This window comes from Canis lupus, chromosome 16, assembly GCF_048164855.1.
Source record: "Canis lupus baileyi chromosome 16, mCanLup2.hap1, whole genome shotgun sequence".
Taxonomy (NCBI): Eukaryota; Metazoa; Chordata; class Mammalia; order Carnivora; family Canidae; genus Canis; species Canis lupus.
In genome coordinates this window covers 7,272,300-7,288,095 of record NC_132853.1, presented here as the reverse complement: position 1 = coordinate 7,288,095, position 15,796 = coordinate 7,272,300, and the positions used below count along the sequence as shown (strand labels likewise).

The 15,796-nt window shown below is 40.3% G+C and overlaps 1 protein-coding gene across 5 annotated transcripts in view; it reads right to left on the bottom strand.

Annotated features, from left to right (window-relative positions):
* GPR107 (G protein-coupled receptor 107) overlaps nt 1-15,796 on the bottom strand; it is an 80,904-nt gene that overhangs the window by 53,030 nt on the left and 12,078 nt on the right. Inside the window, exons 2-3 of one of the 5 annotated variants that reach the window (XM_072778326.1) lie at nt 9,697-9,926; nt 6,300-6,435 (exon numbers count right to left, since the gene is read on the bottom strand). The exons of 3 other annotated variants lie outside the window; for them this stretch is intronic. In XM_072778326.1, coding sequence (XP_072634427.1) covers nt 6,300-6,323 — 24 coding nt within the window. In that variant the 5' untranslated portion in view covers nt 6,324-6,435; nt 9,697-9,926. The remainder of the gene's footprint in view (nt 1-6,299; nt 6,436-9,696; nt 9,927-15,796) is intronic. One more of the 5 variants, XM_072778327.1, reaches the window with a different exon arrangement.

Sequence of the window (15,796 nt, the reverse complement as noted above, 5' to 3'; positions counted from 1 at the left end):
CCATCATCCCCCCACCCCATCCAAGGCTTTGTTTGGTGCCTGCTCCTAGCCACCCACTCATACTTTGAGGCTCTAGAGGCCAAGTTTCCGCAGTGCCTCAGGGCAGCCCTGGCTTGTATTCTTTTACCCTCCGAGATTGCAGCACCCTGGCCATCTTTGGTTTTTGGCCCCTGGGAATTTCCTGTATTTTCCCAGGATCCAGCTATGCATTTAAAGCATGTTTCTGGACTTCCGCTTCCTGGTAGGATGGAGTGGTAGGCAGTACACCAGAACCCCCAGGGAGAACAAAAAAAAGCAGATAATAGAAGTTATCCCCCGAAAGGCAGAAGAGGGCTGCTAGACCACAAAACCCAGAAAAGCTACAGCTCATGTCCTTTCTCAGGATTCTAAGAGAAATGATTTGACTATGTTCAAAACTCTCCCAAAGATGCTACAAGGCTAGTACCATCCTAGATGCACAGGAGAAAAATCAATTCAACTACATATGATGGATGCCTTAGGACATTTTGGCTTCATTGACAGAATTCCCAGATGTGAAGAGCAGGAGAGACAGAATGAACAAATTCTTGCCACATGCAACAACATGGATGAATTTCACAACATGATACTAAGCAAAACGAGCCGTATCACCATGGGTATAACCAAATCGAATGCAGGGGGAAATAATCTATGGTGACAGAAGTTAGGATGAGGATGATTCTTGGGAGGAAGAGACTTGCAGTCACTAGCGGGGTTGGGGGGGTGGGGGTGGCTTAACGAGCTTCTGGAAGTGCTTGGTAAAATTGTTTGTTGCTGGTTGCATAAGTGTGTTTATACTGCAGAAATTCACTGAGTTATAAGCTAATAGTATTTTTTTTAGCCGTACATTATACAAAAAGGTTCAAATTTTACAAGTATGCTTGTTTTAATTTAACCAGAATTTAGAAGCTGGGCAGCAAAATGGAAGCCTGTTAAAAACTGCTTAACTCATTTAGTCTACCGCAAAATGTGTTCTCCAGGCATTTTGGGGGGAAATGTTTCAATTACAAGCTTATAACAGTTGATCTTCCCATATAATCATTACATTCCTTTATTGTTTGTTCTTACTTCTATATTATCATTTCACTTAATGAAATAATGCCACTAAAAACACATTTTTGAAGAATATTTTGAACACTGATAACTGCAGCACAACTTCACATTTTCCACAGCTAATGAGAAACAGGCTTTCTTGTGATAGCTCATCCTTTTCCAGCCCAGGGTTAATTCAGAGTAGTAGTAGCTCCACGATAGGAATGCAGACACAAGTTCAAGGGTGAAATGACTACCCAAAACAATGTAGACCATAAGTGGTGAAGCTGGAATTTCAACACTGATCTGATGTAAAAGCCACTTTCACACTACCTTCTCCCAACATATGAAAGTAATCATGATAGAATATTAAATTCAAGTTGGACAACCTGGAAGAAATGCACAAATTCCTAAAAACATACAACCTCCCAAGACTGACTCATGAAGAAAGAGAAAATGTGAACTAATAGTGAATAAGGAGACTGAATCGGTAATCAAAGAGGAAAGACAGCTAAGGCAAAATTAAGAACCCCTCTCAAACTTCCAAAATACTGAAGAGAAGGTAACATGTCCAAGCCCATTTCACAAGGCCAGCATTATCCTGATACCAAAGCCATATAAGGACACTACAAAAAACGAACATTACAGGCCAGTATCCCTGATTAAGTACAGATGAAACACCCCTCAACAAAATATCACCAAACTGAATTCAACAGCATGTGAAAGGGTCATACACCATGATCACATGAGATTTTCCCTTAGGATGCAAGGATTAACAAATTGAAAGGAAAAAAATCCTATGATCATCTCAATAAATGCAGAAAAAGCATTCAACAAAATACAATTTCCTTTCATAATGGAGACTCTCAACAAACTAGGTATAGAAGGAATGTACCTCAGTATAATAGAGGCCATATAGGACAAACACACAGCTAACATCATCTTCAATGGTGAAATGCTGAAAGCTTTTCCTCTAAAATGAGGAACAAGAGAAGTTCTCTCACTCTCAACACACCTATTTCAATCTAGTACTAGAAGTCCTATCCAGAGGAATTAGGCAAGAAAAAGAAATAAGACACATCCACATTGCAAAGGAAGCAGTAAAACTGTCAATATTTACAGATGGCATGTATTTTACATAGAAAACAAGAAAGACTGCCAGAAACTGTTAAAACTAATAAATTGGCAAATTCTTTAAAGCTACAGTGTATAAAATCAACATACAAAAATCAGTGGCATCTCTAGACACCAACAACTAAGTATCGGAGAGAGAAATAAAAAAAAAATTACGATAGCATTAAAAACAATAAAATACTTAGGAGTAAGTTTAGCCAAGGAAGAGAAAGATCTATACAGTGAAAACTACAAAAGCAATGATGACAAAAACTGAAAGTACAAATGGAAAGATAATCTGTGTTCATGGATTAGAATTAATATTGTAAAAATGTCCCTACTATCCAAAGCAATTTACATATTCAATGTAATCCCTATCAAAATTCCAATGGCATTTTTCACAGAAATAGGCAAAAGAATCCTAAATTCATTTTTTAAAAAAGATTTTATTTATTTATTCTTGAGAGACAGAGAGAAAGAGAGAGGCAGAGACACAGGCAGAGAAGCAGGCCCCATGCATGGAGCCTGATGTGGGACTCGATCCTGGGTCTCCAGGATTATGCCCTGGGCTGAAGGTGGCGCCAAACCACTGAGCCACCCAGGCTGCCCCAAGAATCCTAAATTCAAATGGAACCACAAAAAAAAACCCAAATAGCCAAAGCAATCTTGAATAGAACAAAGAATAAAGCTACAGGCACTGCACTGCCTGATTTCAAAATATATTACAAAGCCACAGTGATCAAAACAGTATGGTACTGGCATAAAAACAGACACACAGAATAGAAAGGGCCCAGAAATAAATCCACACATTTATGTCCAACTGATCTTTGACAAAGGTCCCAAGATTGCCCAATGGGGAGAGAAAAATGTAAATGGTATTGGGAAAATGAGATCTCCACATACAGAACAATGAAAGTGGACCCTTTCTCACTCCATGGACAAAAAACAATTCAAAATGGATTAAAGACCTAAAATGTAAACGTAAGACCTGAAACTGTAAAACTACTACTAGAAGAAAACATAAGAAAAAATCTCTTTGACACTGGTATGGTCAATGATTCTTGGGGTAACCAAGAAAGCAGAGGCAACAAAAGCAAAAATAGACAAACAGGGTTGCATCAAACTAAATAGCTTCTGCACAGGAAAGGAAACAATCAACAGAATGAAGAGACAAGCTTTTGGAATGAAAAACAGTGTTTGCAAACCATGTATCTGATAAGAGGCTAATATCTGAAATACATAAGGAACTCAAACAATTCAATAGCAAAACAAAAAACCACCCCTCCCAAAAACAACCCCAAATAACCTGATTAAAAAATGGGCAAAGGATCTCAATAGACATTTCTCAAAAGACATACAAATGGTCAACACGTATATGAAAATGTGCTCAACATCACCTATCATTAGGGAAATGAAAATTAAAACCACAGTGAGAAATCACATCATACATGTTAGAATGGCTAGTATCAAAGAGTCAAAAGGGAACATATGTTGATGAGATGTAGAGAAGAGGAGATCCTTGCACACTATTGGTAGAAATGGAAACTGGAACAGTCATTATGGAAAAGAGTAAAAAGCATCATTAAAAAATTTAAAATAGGACTATCATACAATCCAGCAATCCCACTTCTAGGTATACATCTGAAGGAAATAAAATCAAAATCTTGAAGAGATATAGCTACACTCCCAGCATTTTACTTACAATTGCAAAGTAGGGAAACAACCTAAGTGGCTGTCAAGGATAAATTGGATAAAGAAAATGTGTACATATACACACATAATGGACTATTGTTCAGCTTTTAAAAAGAATAAAATCTTGTTATTTGCAACAACATAGATAAACCAGGAGGACATCATGTTAAGTAGAATACATTAGACACAGAAAGACAAATACTGCATGATGTCATTTACACATGAAATCTAAAAACGGTGAATTCATAGAAGCAGAGAGCAGAATGGTAGTTATGAAGGGCCAGGGGGTGGAGGGAAATGGGGAGATGTTCGTCAAAGGGTATGAAGTATCAGATAAGTTCAGAGCACAGCATGGGAACTAATATTGTATTGTACACCTGAAATCTGCTGAGAGAGTAAATCTTGTTCTCACACACATACACACAAAGGTTGCTATGTGAGGTGATAGATATGTTAACTGGCTTGACTGTGATAATAATTTTATAATGTATATCAAAACACCACATACATCTTAAATACATACAAAAATTACGCTTCAAGGGCAGCCCCGGTGGCGCAGCGGTTTAGCGCCGCCTGCAGCCCAGGGCGTGATCCTGGAGACGCAGGATCGAGTCCCACGTCAGGCTCTGCGTGGAGCCTGCTTCTCCCTCTGCCTGTATCTCTGCCCCTCTCTCTCTCTTTGTCTATGAATAAATAAATAAAATCTTAAAAAAAAAATTAGGCTTCAAGAAACCAATTCTTTGTATTACATGCAAAGAGCAAAATCCAAACTAACTACAGTAAGAGCTAAATTTGCAAAAATATATATTTATTTATTTATAAAAGATTTGAAAGAAATTCATCAAACTACGAAAAATTAATACCAGGGATCCCTGGGTGGCTCAGCGGTTTAGCGCCTGTCTTTGGCCCAGGGTGTGATCCTGGAGTCCCGGGATCAAGTCCAACATCGGGCTCCCTGTGTGGAGCCTGCTTCTCCCTCTGCCTATGTCTGCCCCTCTCTCTGTCTGTCTGTCTGTCTCTCTCTGTCTCTCATGAATAAATAAAGTCCTAAAAAAAAATAGTACCAATGGGATGTAGGCAACAATTTTTCTTTATACTTTTCTCTATTTTTAAAATTCCTGGGGCAGCCCAGGTGGCTCAGCGGTTTAGCGCCACCTTCAGCCCAGGGTGTGATCCTGGAGAGCCGGAATCGAGTCCCAGGTCGGGCTCCCTGCATGGAGCCTGCTTCTCCCTCTGCCTGTGTCTCTGCCTCTCTCTCTCTCTCTCTCTGTCTCTCATGAATAAATAAATAAAAATAAAATAAAATAAAAATAAAATTCCTAACAATGGTCATGTATTTATAACTTTAAAAAAATCAAAAAATTTTTCAGTATATTCATTTGCCAGGATTATATATAAGACCCTCACATAACCATCTCCATTTTAAGCTATCATATCAAATAAGATATGTATGGAACCAACTACAAACCCTATTTCGCTTTATAAATCATAGAAACAGAAATTTTGAAACTAGAAGGAACTAGGAAGGTCATACATAATTGCTCCTTCAACTGTATTTGATTCAATTCAGTGTAAGTAAACCAATATTTACAAAACACCACTAATGGCTGAGGCCCCAAAAGTGAAAAATAACTCAGTACCAAAAAAAAAATTGCCAATAGTCAGTCCTGACTGAACAGGAATATAGAAGCCTCTCCTTCCACCGTGGAAGCCAAAGAGATTGGGCATTCTGGGACAAATGCCCCATCTATTCTGTCTGTACCTCCTATGCCAGAGCACTCCAACCAACATCTAGAAATGGGGTAGGAGTGAGAGAGAATCCTCAGCACTCAAATTTCTCCCTCCTAGAAAGAGCAGCGAGGTCAGTTTCTGGAAGACAGGGTGACAAAGCAAAAGGAGACATAGGCAAGAAGGGGGTGCCAGAGTAGGGTTAGGATGCCAATATCAGACACAAGCAATGAAGATTTAATTACATTTTCAACAACCACCTTATTATTTCTTTTAAGATTTTTTTAATGTAATCTCTACATCCTACGTGGGGCTTGAACTCAAAACCCCAAGATCAAGAATTACATGATCCACCAACTAAGCCAGCCAGGTGCCCCAGTATTATTTCCATTAGCACTGACACAGCAGTAATGTTTGTCTGTCTCTCCAAAGATTTCAGATTGCAAACAGTTGATCTTGTAGCCAGTACTGTGCTAAGAGCTTTATCTACCACCACTTAGTCTTACTACAACACTACGAGGTAGGTGTTATTGTGCCCATTTTATAGATGAGAAAACAGGCTCGGAGTGGTAAAACTTGCTTAAAATCCTAACATTAGTAGTTGACAAAGCCAGTATACTAACTCAGGTTTATTTAAGCCCCAAACATGTGTTTTTAGCCACCTCATACTCTTTACCACCAAAATAGAGAGTTTATCTTTTGTTTTAAAATTTTACCTTAGGCCTGGGTGGCTGGACCATCTGCCTTCGGCCCAGGGCATGATCCCGGGGTCCTCAGGTTGAGTCTCACATCAGGCTCCCCGCAGGGAGCCTGCTTCTCCCGCTGCCTGTGTCTCTGCCTCTTTCTGTGTGTCTTTCATGAATAAATAAATAAAATCTTAAAAAAAAAATTTTTTTTTACTGTAGAAAATTTCAAACCACCAACTCATGGTCCACTTTGATCCTCTATACTGCCCCCCACCCACAATCTCATCTAAATGGGATCTTATTCTAAATAGACTCAAATCTCTGATGCTCTATCATCTATTAATATTTCTGCGGGGCAGCCCGGGTGGCCCAGTGGTTTAGCGCTGCCTTCAGCCCAGGGCATGATCCTGGAGACCTGGGATGAAGTCCTACGTCGGGCTCCCTGCATGAGCCCGGTTTCTCCCTCTACCTGTGTCTGCCTCTCTCTCATTCTGTGTCTCTCATGAACAAATAAAATATTAAAAAAATATATTTCTGTGTATAACTGATAAGAGCATCTTAGAAAAAATAACCATAATCACATGCTATGCTCTTAGCCAAAATAAACTGCTTATCAGGTTAATTAAACAAGATTGCTCATCCATGAGAAGTCAAGTTTACAGGAACATAAAATACAGGACTATTCCCAGGTACATATTTATATGGTTACTGGTAAAAACTTGCAGACTTATATTATCTGAAATCAGTGGAAACACAATTAGTCTCAGAAGTACTAATCCAAACAAGGAAATAAGCATCAGTTTGCTGCTGCTGCTGCTGAAACAATCTGAATTAATATATAATTAACTTATTACAGAGGATCCAATTAGAGGAAAGGCACCAGCAGATTATTCTGATTTCAGATTTTTCTGAAAAGTTTGTCTTTATCTTCAATAAACTATTTGTAAAATTAAAACTTCATCTTAAGAGGATCAAAATTCTACACCAGGGATCCCTGGGTGGCGCAGTGGTTTAGCGCCTGCCTTTGGCCCAGGGCGTGATCCTGGAGACCCGGGATCGAATCCCACGTCGGGCTCCCAGTGCATGGAGCCTGCTTCTCCCTCTGCCTATGTCTCTGCCTCTCTCTCTCACTGTGTGCCTATCATAAATAAATAAAATAAAATAATTAAAAAAAAAAAAAATTCTACACCAAAATTTTACCCAAAAAGTATGTTTAAAGTGTTACAGTTTCAGGTCATCATCATGGATGCATTTTCCCCCTCTTTTTCCTATTTTGTTTGCATGCAACTTTATTTTTACCACCACAAATGTGTTATAAGCATTTAGGAGTAAATTCTTATTGAAATAAGTTCTCTTAAAATTTCTGATTTACAAAGAAAATCTGAATTAAAATACAATAAACTTGTGGAGATTTGACCTCACCAATAGTTAACTTAAAACAAGATGTTTGTCACCTTTCTCCTATCTGGTTAGTAGAAGTTATTAAAACGTAGTGTGGTGTGTTGTGAATATGTGGGTAAATGAACGCTGAACACTCTTATACACTACATGTGGAAGTGTGAACTGACAGAATGTAGATACAGGCTATTTGGTACCTTCTATTTAAAGGAATCCCATGCCTAGGAATCTACACCACAAAAGTACTAGAGCTGATACACAAAGATATATGTACAAGAATAGTCACAGCAGCTGTTCAGAATTACTAAAATCAATAAAATGCAATATAAATTTCTATAAACAAAAAATGATTTTTATAAATTACGAGTCTTCCTTATAATGGAGTATCAGTGTAGTGGTTAAAAAAAAAAGGATGTAGGCAGGCCCGTCATACCAACATTTAAAAAATGTCTGCAGGGATCCCTGGGTGGCGCAGCGGTTTAGCGCCTGCCTTTGGCCCAGGGCGCGATCTTGGAGACCCGGGATCGAATCCCACGTCGGGCTCCTGGTGCATGGAGCCTGCTTCTCCCTCTGCCTGTGTCTCTGTCTCTCTCTCTCTCTTTGTGTGACTATCACAAAAATAAATAAATAAATAAATAAAAAATAAATAAAAATAAAAAATAAAATAAAAAATAAAAAATGTCTGCAAAAGAGGGGTGCCTGGGGTTCCTGGGTGGCTCAATCCTTTAAGCATGTGCCTTTGGCTCAGATCATGATCCCAGGGTCCTGGGATGGAGTCCGGCATCAGAGTCCCCACATCAGGCTTCTCCTGTCAGGCTCCCTATTCAGCAGTCTGCTTCTCCCTCTCCCTCGGCCCCTCCCCCCACCAACTCCTGATGGCTCTCTCCCACTCCCATTGTTCTTGCTCTCTAATAAATAAATAAAATCTTTTAAAATACCTCAATAAAAAGAGAGGGGTGGGGGCAGCCCCGGTGTCGCAGCAGTTTGGCGCCGCCTGCGGCCCGGGGTGTGATCCAGGAGACCCGGGATCAAGTCCCACATCGGGCTCCCTGCATGGAGCCTGCTTCTCCCTCTGCCAGTGTCTCTGCCTCTCTCTGTGTCTCTCATGAATAAATAAATAAAATCTTAAAAAAAAAAAAGAGAGAGAGGGGTGCCTGGCTGGCTTAGCTGGTAGAGCAGACAATACCTAATCTCAGGGTCATGAATTTAAGCCCCATATTTGGCAGGGAGCCTACTTTAAAAAAAAAAAAAAAAAAAGAAAGCCTGTAAGATAACAAACAAAAAAAGACAGGTACATTCATTCAACAAGTATTTACAATGAGTACCCACAGGCACTGCTCTAGATTTTGAGAATGAGCACTAAGTAAGGTGGAAAAAAAAGTCCTGCCTTGGTGACTTTGTATTCTAATAGAGAAAGGATATAGGAACACAAACACAGTAAAAAGGAGTGGCCAAGGAGTGCTGCAGAGAATCAGACAGAGCAAGGGAGGGAAAGTGGGAAGGGGAGGCAGTGCAGGGGAGGGAGAGGAGAGGAGGGGGAGGCTGGACCATTCAGCCACTTAGAGGGGAACTGTCCTGGAGAACATCTCTGAGGAGTCCCTCTGAGCAGAGAAAAGACAGAGTGGGCATGGGCCACGCAGACCTCAGGGGGAAGGGTGCTTCAGGCCACAGCACCAAGCTTGGTAGCCTGAGGACAAGAAGCTAGTACGGCTGGACTTTGGCTTAGAAGTCACTGAAGAGCTCTGCCCAAAACCTGATCTTAGATTTTATAAGTGTGCTGACGCCAAAAAAAGAAAGAAACCTGTTAAGTGGGGAATGTGCATCTGAAGATCATTAAAGTTCTGTAGAAAAATGACATACCAACCCAACCAGGGAATAGGGAGCACAAAGGACCCTTCAACATGCCTGTGGCCCTCGTAGGCGGGCTTTTGGATCAGCAAAAAGTCACCTTTCACACACTAAATACTATTTCATTCTTTCAAATGCTTTATGAAAGGTAACTGAAACTCATGTTCTCATTTATACTTACCCAATCAAAATACTTTTTGGTTTTCTACCAGCTATGCCTCTAAAAATGAAGTATTATATTCACAAAATCATTTTTGACTTCTGACAGTGAGATTTACAATAGTTTTTACAATCAAATGTAACTTTTAAAAATTATAAACAACAGAGGTGCCTTGCTGGCTCAGTCCATAGAGCATGCAACTCTTGATCACGGGGTCCTGAGTTTGAGCCCCACGTTGGGTGCAGGGATTACTAAAAAAAAAAATATAAAATTGTAAAAAACATATGTTAGTTAGAAAGGTATAAGCAGAGCCACAACGTATAGTCTTGCTATATGGTGGCATCCATAACAAGATTAGTCATGTTAATGGGCACTCACAAGCCCACTACCCAGATTCAGAGAATTTTTTTTTAATATTTTATTTATTTATGACAGACAGAGAGAGAGAGAGAGAGGCAGAGACACAGGCAGAAGGAGAGAAAGGCTCCATGCCGGGAGCCCGACGTGGAACTCGATCCTGGGGCTCTAGGATCCCACCCTGGGCCAAAGATAGCGCAAAACCGCTGAGCCACCCAGGGATCCCCGAGAATTTCTATTTTTACAAACATGGCAACAATACCTTTTCCAGTAGTAAGCGATCATTTGAGGAAAAACTAGGACACAGAAATGTATTCAACCCCTCATTCAACATACACCTGCCAAACTCCTACCATGTGTTGGGCACCATGCATCAAATGGACAGCCAGATAAGCCAGCCAGCCCCTGGCTTCAGGAGGCTCACCATCCTCCCAGTTGTACAAAAGTAAAAGGAGTAACAACACATATCCATTTACCCACCCTCCAAACTTACTAAATGTCTATATTATAGTTGCTTCAGATCCACAGGAAGGGAGGGAGGGAAGAAATAAAACACTGGTGACAAAGAATTAAGTGCCTCTGTACCTCTCTATTGAACCCTGATCTCCCACACCCCTTTTCACTCATGAATTGGTTAGGTGCTTTCCTATTTTTCCTTTTAAAAATACTTTTACTAGATATATCCATAACCATAAATATCATATAGTATCATTGTGTGTTCTAAAACTTTGGATAAACTGTGTCATGATGTATAAATACTTCTGTAACTTTCATTTTCAGACATATTTTTTGAGGACCTTCCTGTGTTGATACATTTAGCATGCTCTAGTTCCACATTTTACCTGCTTGTATTCCACCACATGTACATCACAATATGGACAGTTCCAACTTATGGTTCAAATTATAATTTTTTAGCCTATACACATTCAGTAGAAACCGTTACTTCGAATTTTTGAATTTGGCTCTTTTCCCAGGCTAGAGGTATACATGATCCTCTCCCATGATGCTGGGCAGTGGAAGCAAGCTGTCGCTCTCAGGCATCCCTGCAATCACAATGGTAACCAACCCCTACACAGACAACCATTCTGTTTGCCACTTTGAGTACAGTATTCAACACGCTACATGAGATGTTCAGCACTTCATAACAAAACAGACTATGTGTAAGGTGATTTTGTCCAGATGTAGGCAAATGTTAAGTGTTCTAGGAGTTTAAGGTAGGCCAAGCTAAGCTATGATGTTTGGTAGGTTAGATGTATTAAATGCAGTCAACCTGTGACATTTTCAACTTACAATGGGTTTATCAGGACTCGATTATGAGTCAAGAAAGATCTGTATATCCACTTCCCCATCCATGTACATTCAGGTAATTTTCACTCACGTTGTAACAGTGCTGTTATGAACACCCCTGTACAAATCTTATGCATATTTGTGTGGACATCAAGGGTATATACATCTAGATGTGGAAATCCTGAACACAGAGTGTGCACTCTTCAGTTTACTAGAAATTGCTAAATGGACCTCCAAAGTATAGAAAGTTTCCTTACATCCTCACTGAACCTTGATGTCAGACATTCCATTTTGCCTACTCTTGAGAGAAATCCATGCTGACACTAGTTCAGCTGCATTTCCTGATATTTCATAAGTTTGAGCACCTTATCTGTTTATTAGGCATTTGAGGTTTTCTTTTGCAAAATGCCTTTTTTATGGCCTATGCTCATTTTCCTTTTGGATTTCTTTTTATGTTCTTTATATATTCTGCCTCTCAATCTTTGACTTCTATGTCACAGGTACCTTCCCAGTCTTTTCTCGTTCTTTTTTTTTTTTTTTTTTTTCCGTTCTTTTTTTTAACTGGGTAGTATCTTTTGCCATAGAAGTGTTTTTCAATTTTGAAGGACAAAGCCTATCAATCTTTATTCCTGATAGTATTTTTAACCTTTTTTAAAAAAAAAAAATCCTTCTCTATTCAAGGCCATAAAACACTAATACATTATTCTAAAAGTCTGAGTTGTTTCCACGTTTTGGTCTCATGTATGTATGTATGTATGAATGAATGAATAAATAAATAAAATATTTACATGAGAAACACAGAAAGAGAGGCAGACACATAGGAAGAAAGAGAAGCAGGCTCCATGCAGGGAGACCCATGCAGAACTTGATCCCAGGACTGCAGGATAACGTCCTGGGCCAAAGGCAGGTGCTCAACTGCTGAGCCACCCAGGCGTCCCTAGGAATATATTTTTGGGTAAGGTAGTTCTCTATTTACTTTTTTTCTTCCCATATGGAATGCCAGTTGTCCTAAGACTATTTCAGAGCAACCTGTCCTGTGAGGTCAGCTCTATTATGTATCAATATCTCATTAAGATCTAAGTCTCTATCTGCACTTCCTACTCTGTCCCATTGATCTGTTTCACTCCCACTACAGTATCATATGGCTTTATGATCTGAAATCAAGTAAGACAAGCCCTCTCTTCTGTTTAGATTTGTGTTGGCTATTTCAGGACTTTTGGGGACTAAAAGGGAGAGCCAGGGGGCTTCTGGAATGCTGGTAAGATCCTGTTTCTTGACCTGGGTGCTGGTTACATGGGGGTGTTCCATCATAAGAAAATTCACCAAGCTGTACGCTTACCAGCTGAGATACTAAAGAAAGAATCAGCAATGCAAGAAGAGAGGAACTCACAGAAAGACTGGCTGTCTCGCTAAGAATGTGAGCTCCCCCCTAAGGTGTGAACAGGGTGCCCCTGATGGCTTAAAAGGGCAGTGAGGTGACTGGATTTGGTTTTTAGACAGCTCACTCCAGCTACAAGACAAATATGAAGTGGACTAATGCTGGGACACCAGCTAGGAGATCACACTGGCCCATAAAGTAGAAGGATGGCCTGACCTAATGGTAGCAGTGGTAACAAAAGAGAGCAGTGAATGGACTGAGAGAGCTACTTAGAACACACATTCACAGAACTCAGTGATGACCGTCATGGAGAGATTTCAGGCTTGAGAAAATGAGTAGCTGGTGATTCCAGTTACCAAGGAAAGACCATCTGGAGGAAAAGTATATAGTTTGGGAGTGAAGGAGTGGAAGGACAAGTGGGTTGCCAACATGCAGAGGTGGTTACAAGACAAGTGGGCAGAAGCTGGGATAGGCAGATGGATTTAACTATCCAGAGCTCCAGAAGAAAGATCTGATCTGGACATGAAATAGGAAAAAATACTGATATGGGGCTCCTAGTGGCTCAGTCTGTTAAGCGTCTGCCTTCTTCTCAGGTCATGATCCCAGAGTCCTGGAATCGAGCCCCACATGGGGCTCCCTGCTCAGCTGAGTCTGCTTCTCCCTCTGCCTCTGCCTGCAGGTCCCCTGCTTGTGTTCTCTGTCAAATAAATAAATAAAACCTTTAAAAACAAAACAAAAAAAGGTCAAACACTCATAACCCCTAAAGACAATTACTATTCTGGTGTATTTTCTTCTTTTCTCCTCATTTAACAATAGTTGTTTTGCATGAACAATCCTGTTCTCCTGATTAAATATCAGAATATAAGGAATACTTTTGCTTTAATTTTCCCAAAATTTCACATTAAAGTTGCTTTCAAATATAAACACAAGTGGAGTAATGATACTTCAATTTGTTGTTCTCATAAACTGAACTTTAAAGAATAAATACAGTAACACTTAACTGAGCTAGCTGAAGGTCACCTACCTGGTGACTTCATTTTAAACAGCTCACCAACTGGCAGTCCACAGATGGTATGGCCTGTAAAATGTGTTATATTTGGCCAACATTTTTTTTTAATTTTAATTAGTTGCTAGCTAATAGCATATAAAAACCAGAATTTCTAACGTTTCTTGAAGGAACAACAACAAAAAAAACCATAAGATCCAGTATGTCTAGGCCACATTCCAATGCAGCAAAAGTGGAGCAGCAGCAGCCGCCTACAGAAGAAACATGTGCTCCTCAGCTGCCATGCTCCCTGGGGTCTCCTGAAGCCAGCTCACACATTGTATCTACCTAGTTTCTAATAGCATCTAAGCCTGTGACCTACTTAAAACAAACAAACAAACAAACAAACAAACATAAATAAAACAAACCAAACATCAGATCCGAAAGGTAAGCAAACGTGTCTCTCAGCAAAAGACACCCACAATCAAGTTTCTCTACAACAGAGAAAAGCAAGAATACTACCATCTACCATTCACTGCCTGCCTACTATTGATGATAGGAAACACTCCCTCATGAAGCTTAATAATCAAATTCTTAGCTCACTGTATTTAGACAGCAACTTATAAAAGGAATGAGGTCAGATTTACTCAATAAAGCAAAATTCTGATCGCTTCTCGGCCTTTTGGCTAAGATCAAGTGTAAAGCAAAATTCTGACAGCTAAGCATATGAGAGAAAAACTAGAAGCTGAAAGAAAATGCAAAACACAGAAGTCTGGGGTCCTGGCAATCAGGGCTCTCGTTGGTAACAGTCAAGTGAGGGCTGCTTGCCCAGTGCAAGTGGTAAGATGGAAGGAGCCCTGATCCTGGGCTCAAATGCTGCCACCCCCACTTCTGTAACCCAAGCTCTGTTTCCCTAATTCATAAAGTAGGGATAACATTTATTTCAAAGAGCTGACAAAGAGTTAACAAATAAAAATATCCAATATTTAGCACAATATCTACCTTATACTGGATACTTTAATAAACAAGTAGCTATTACCACCACTTATAACTTATTCTACAGGACACCTCATTTCCAAGTGAGCCCAGAACACCTGTCCCTGGACCAGTGGTCTCCACTCTGCACACAGCAACCTCACATACCACAATTCTGGCAGCAGGGATGAAAGATTTAAAATAACACTGAATGTACCAACAGCATCTACCTCAGTGTCCCATTCACCCAGCTCACTTCCTGTCTCACTCTGCGTTGCCTTGGATGAACTGCTAGCTGCCTTGACCAAGTCGTCTTCCATGCTCCCAAGGCCCAGATATGGGATTTGACCTTACGCTGTTGCAGGAGCACACTGTACCCTTTTCCTTTTTCAGAGGGAGAAAGGGGCAGTGGCAGAGGGAGAGAAAGAGAAAATCTTAAAAAGGCTCCATTTCTTAGCACTGAGCCTGACATGGGGTTTGATCTTACAACCCTGAGACCATAACCAGAGCCGAAATCAAGAGTTAAATGTTTAACTGACTGAGCCACCCAAGAGTCCCTGCATCCTTTTCTACACTACCCTGATCAATACTCTGGACAAAGCTAACCACATTTATCTTACATAATGACCAGTTTTGGAGGCTGCCTAGGAAGGGTATGAGGTTTACCAAGATGGATCAGCTAACGGTCCATGACCCTGAGAGAGGCAAAGCATGGATAAGGAAGATTCTCTTTTCATTTCCCAAAACTTGGGGATCCCTGGGTGGCTCAGCGGTTTGGCGCCTGCCTTTGGCCCAAGGCACGATCCTGGAGACCCCGGATCGAGTCCCACACCAGGCTCCCGGCATGGAGCCTGCTTCTCCCTCTGCCTGTGTCTCTGCCTCTCTCTCTCTCTCTCTGTCTATCGTAAATAAATAAAATATTTAAAAAAAAAAAAAAAAAAAAGGACTTCATTTCCCAAAACTTTTCAGATACCTTTTTTTGGGGGTGGAGGGCTCACAAACCAAACCACTGGTTTAAGTAAGATCCACCATTATAAGGCTGGTGTGATCCTGATCAGGTGGTAGTGGTTTTCAAGTATTCATGCAAAGGGACTTGATTTATCTACTTATGATCATCACAACATCAAATTGCTAAAGAT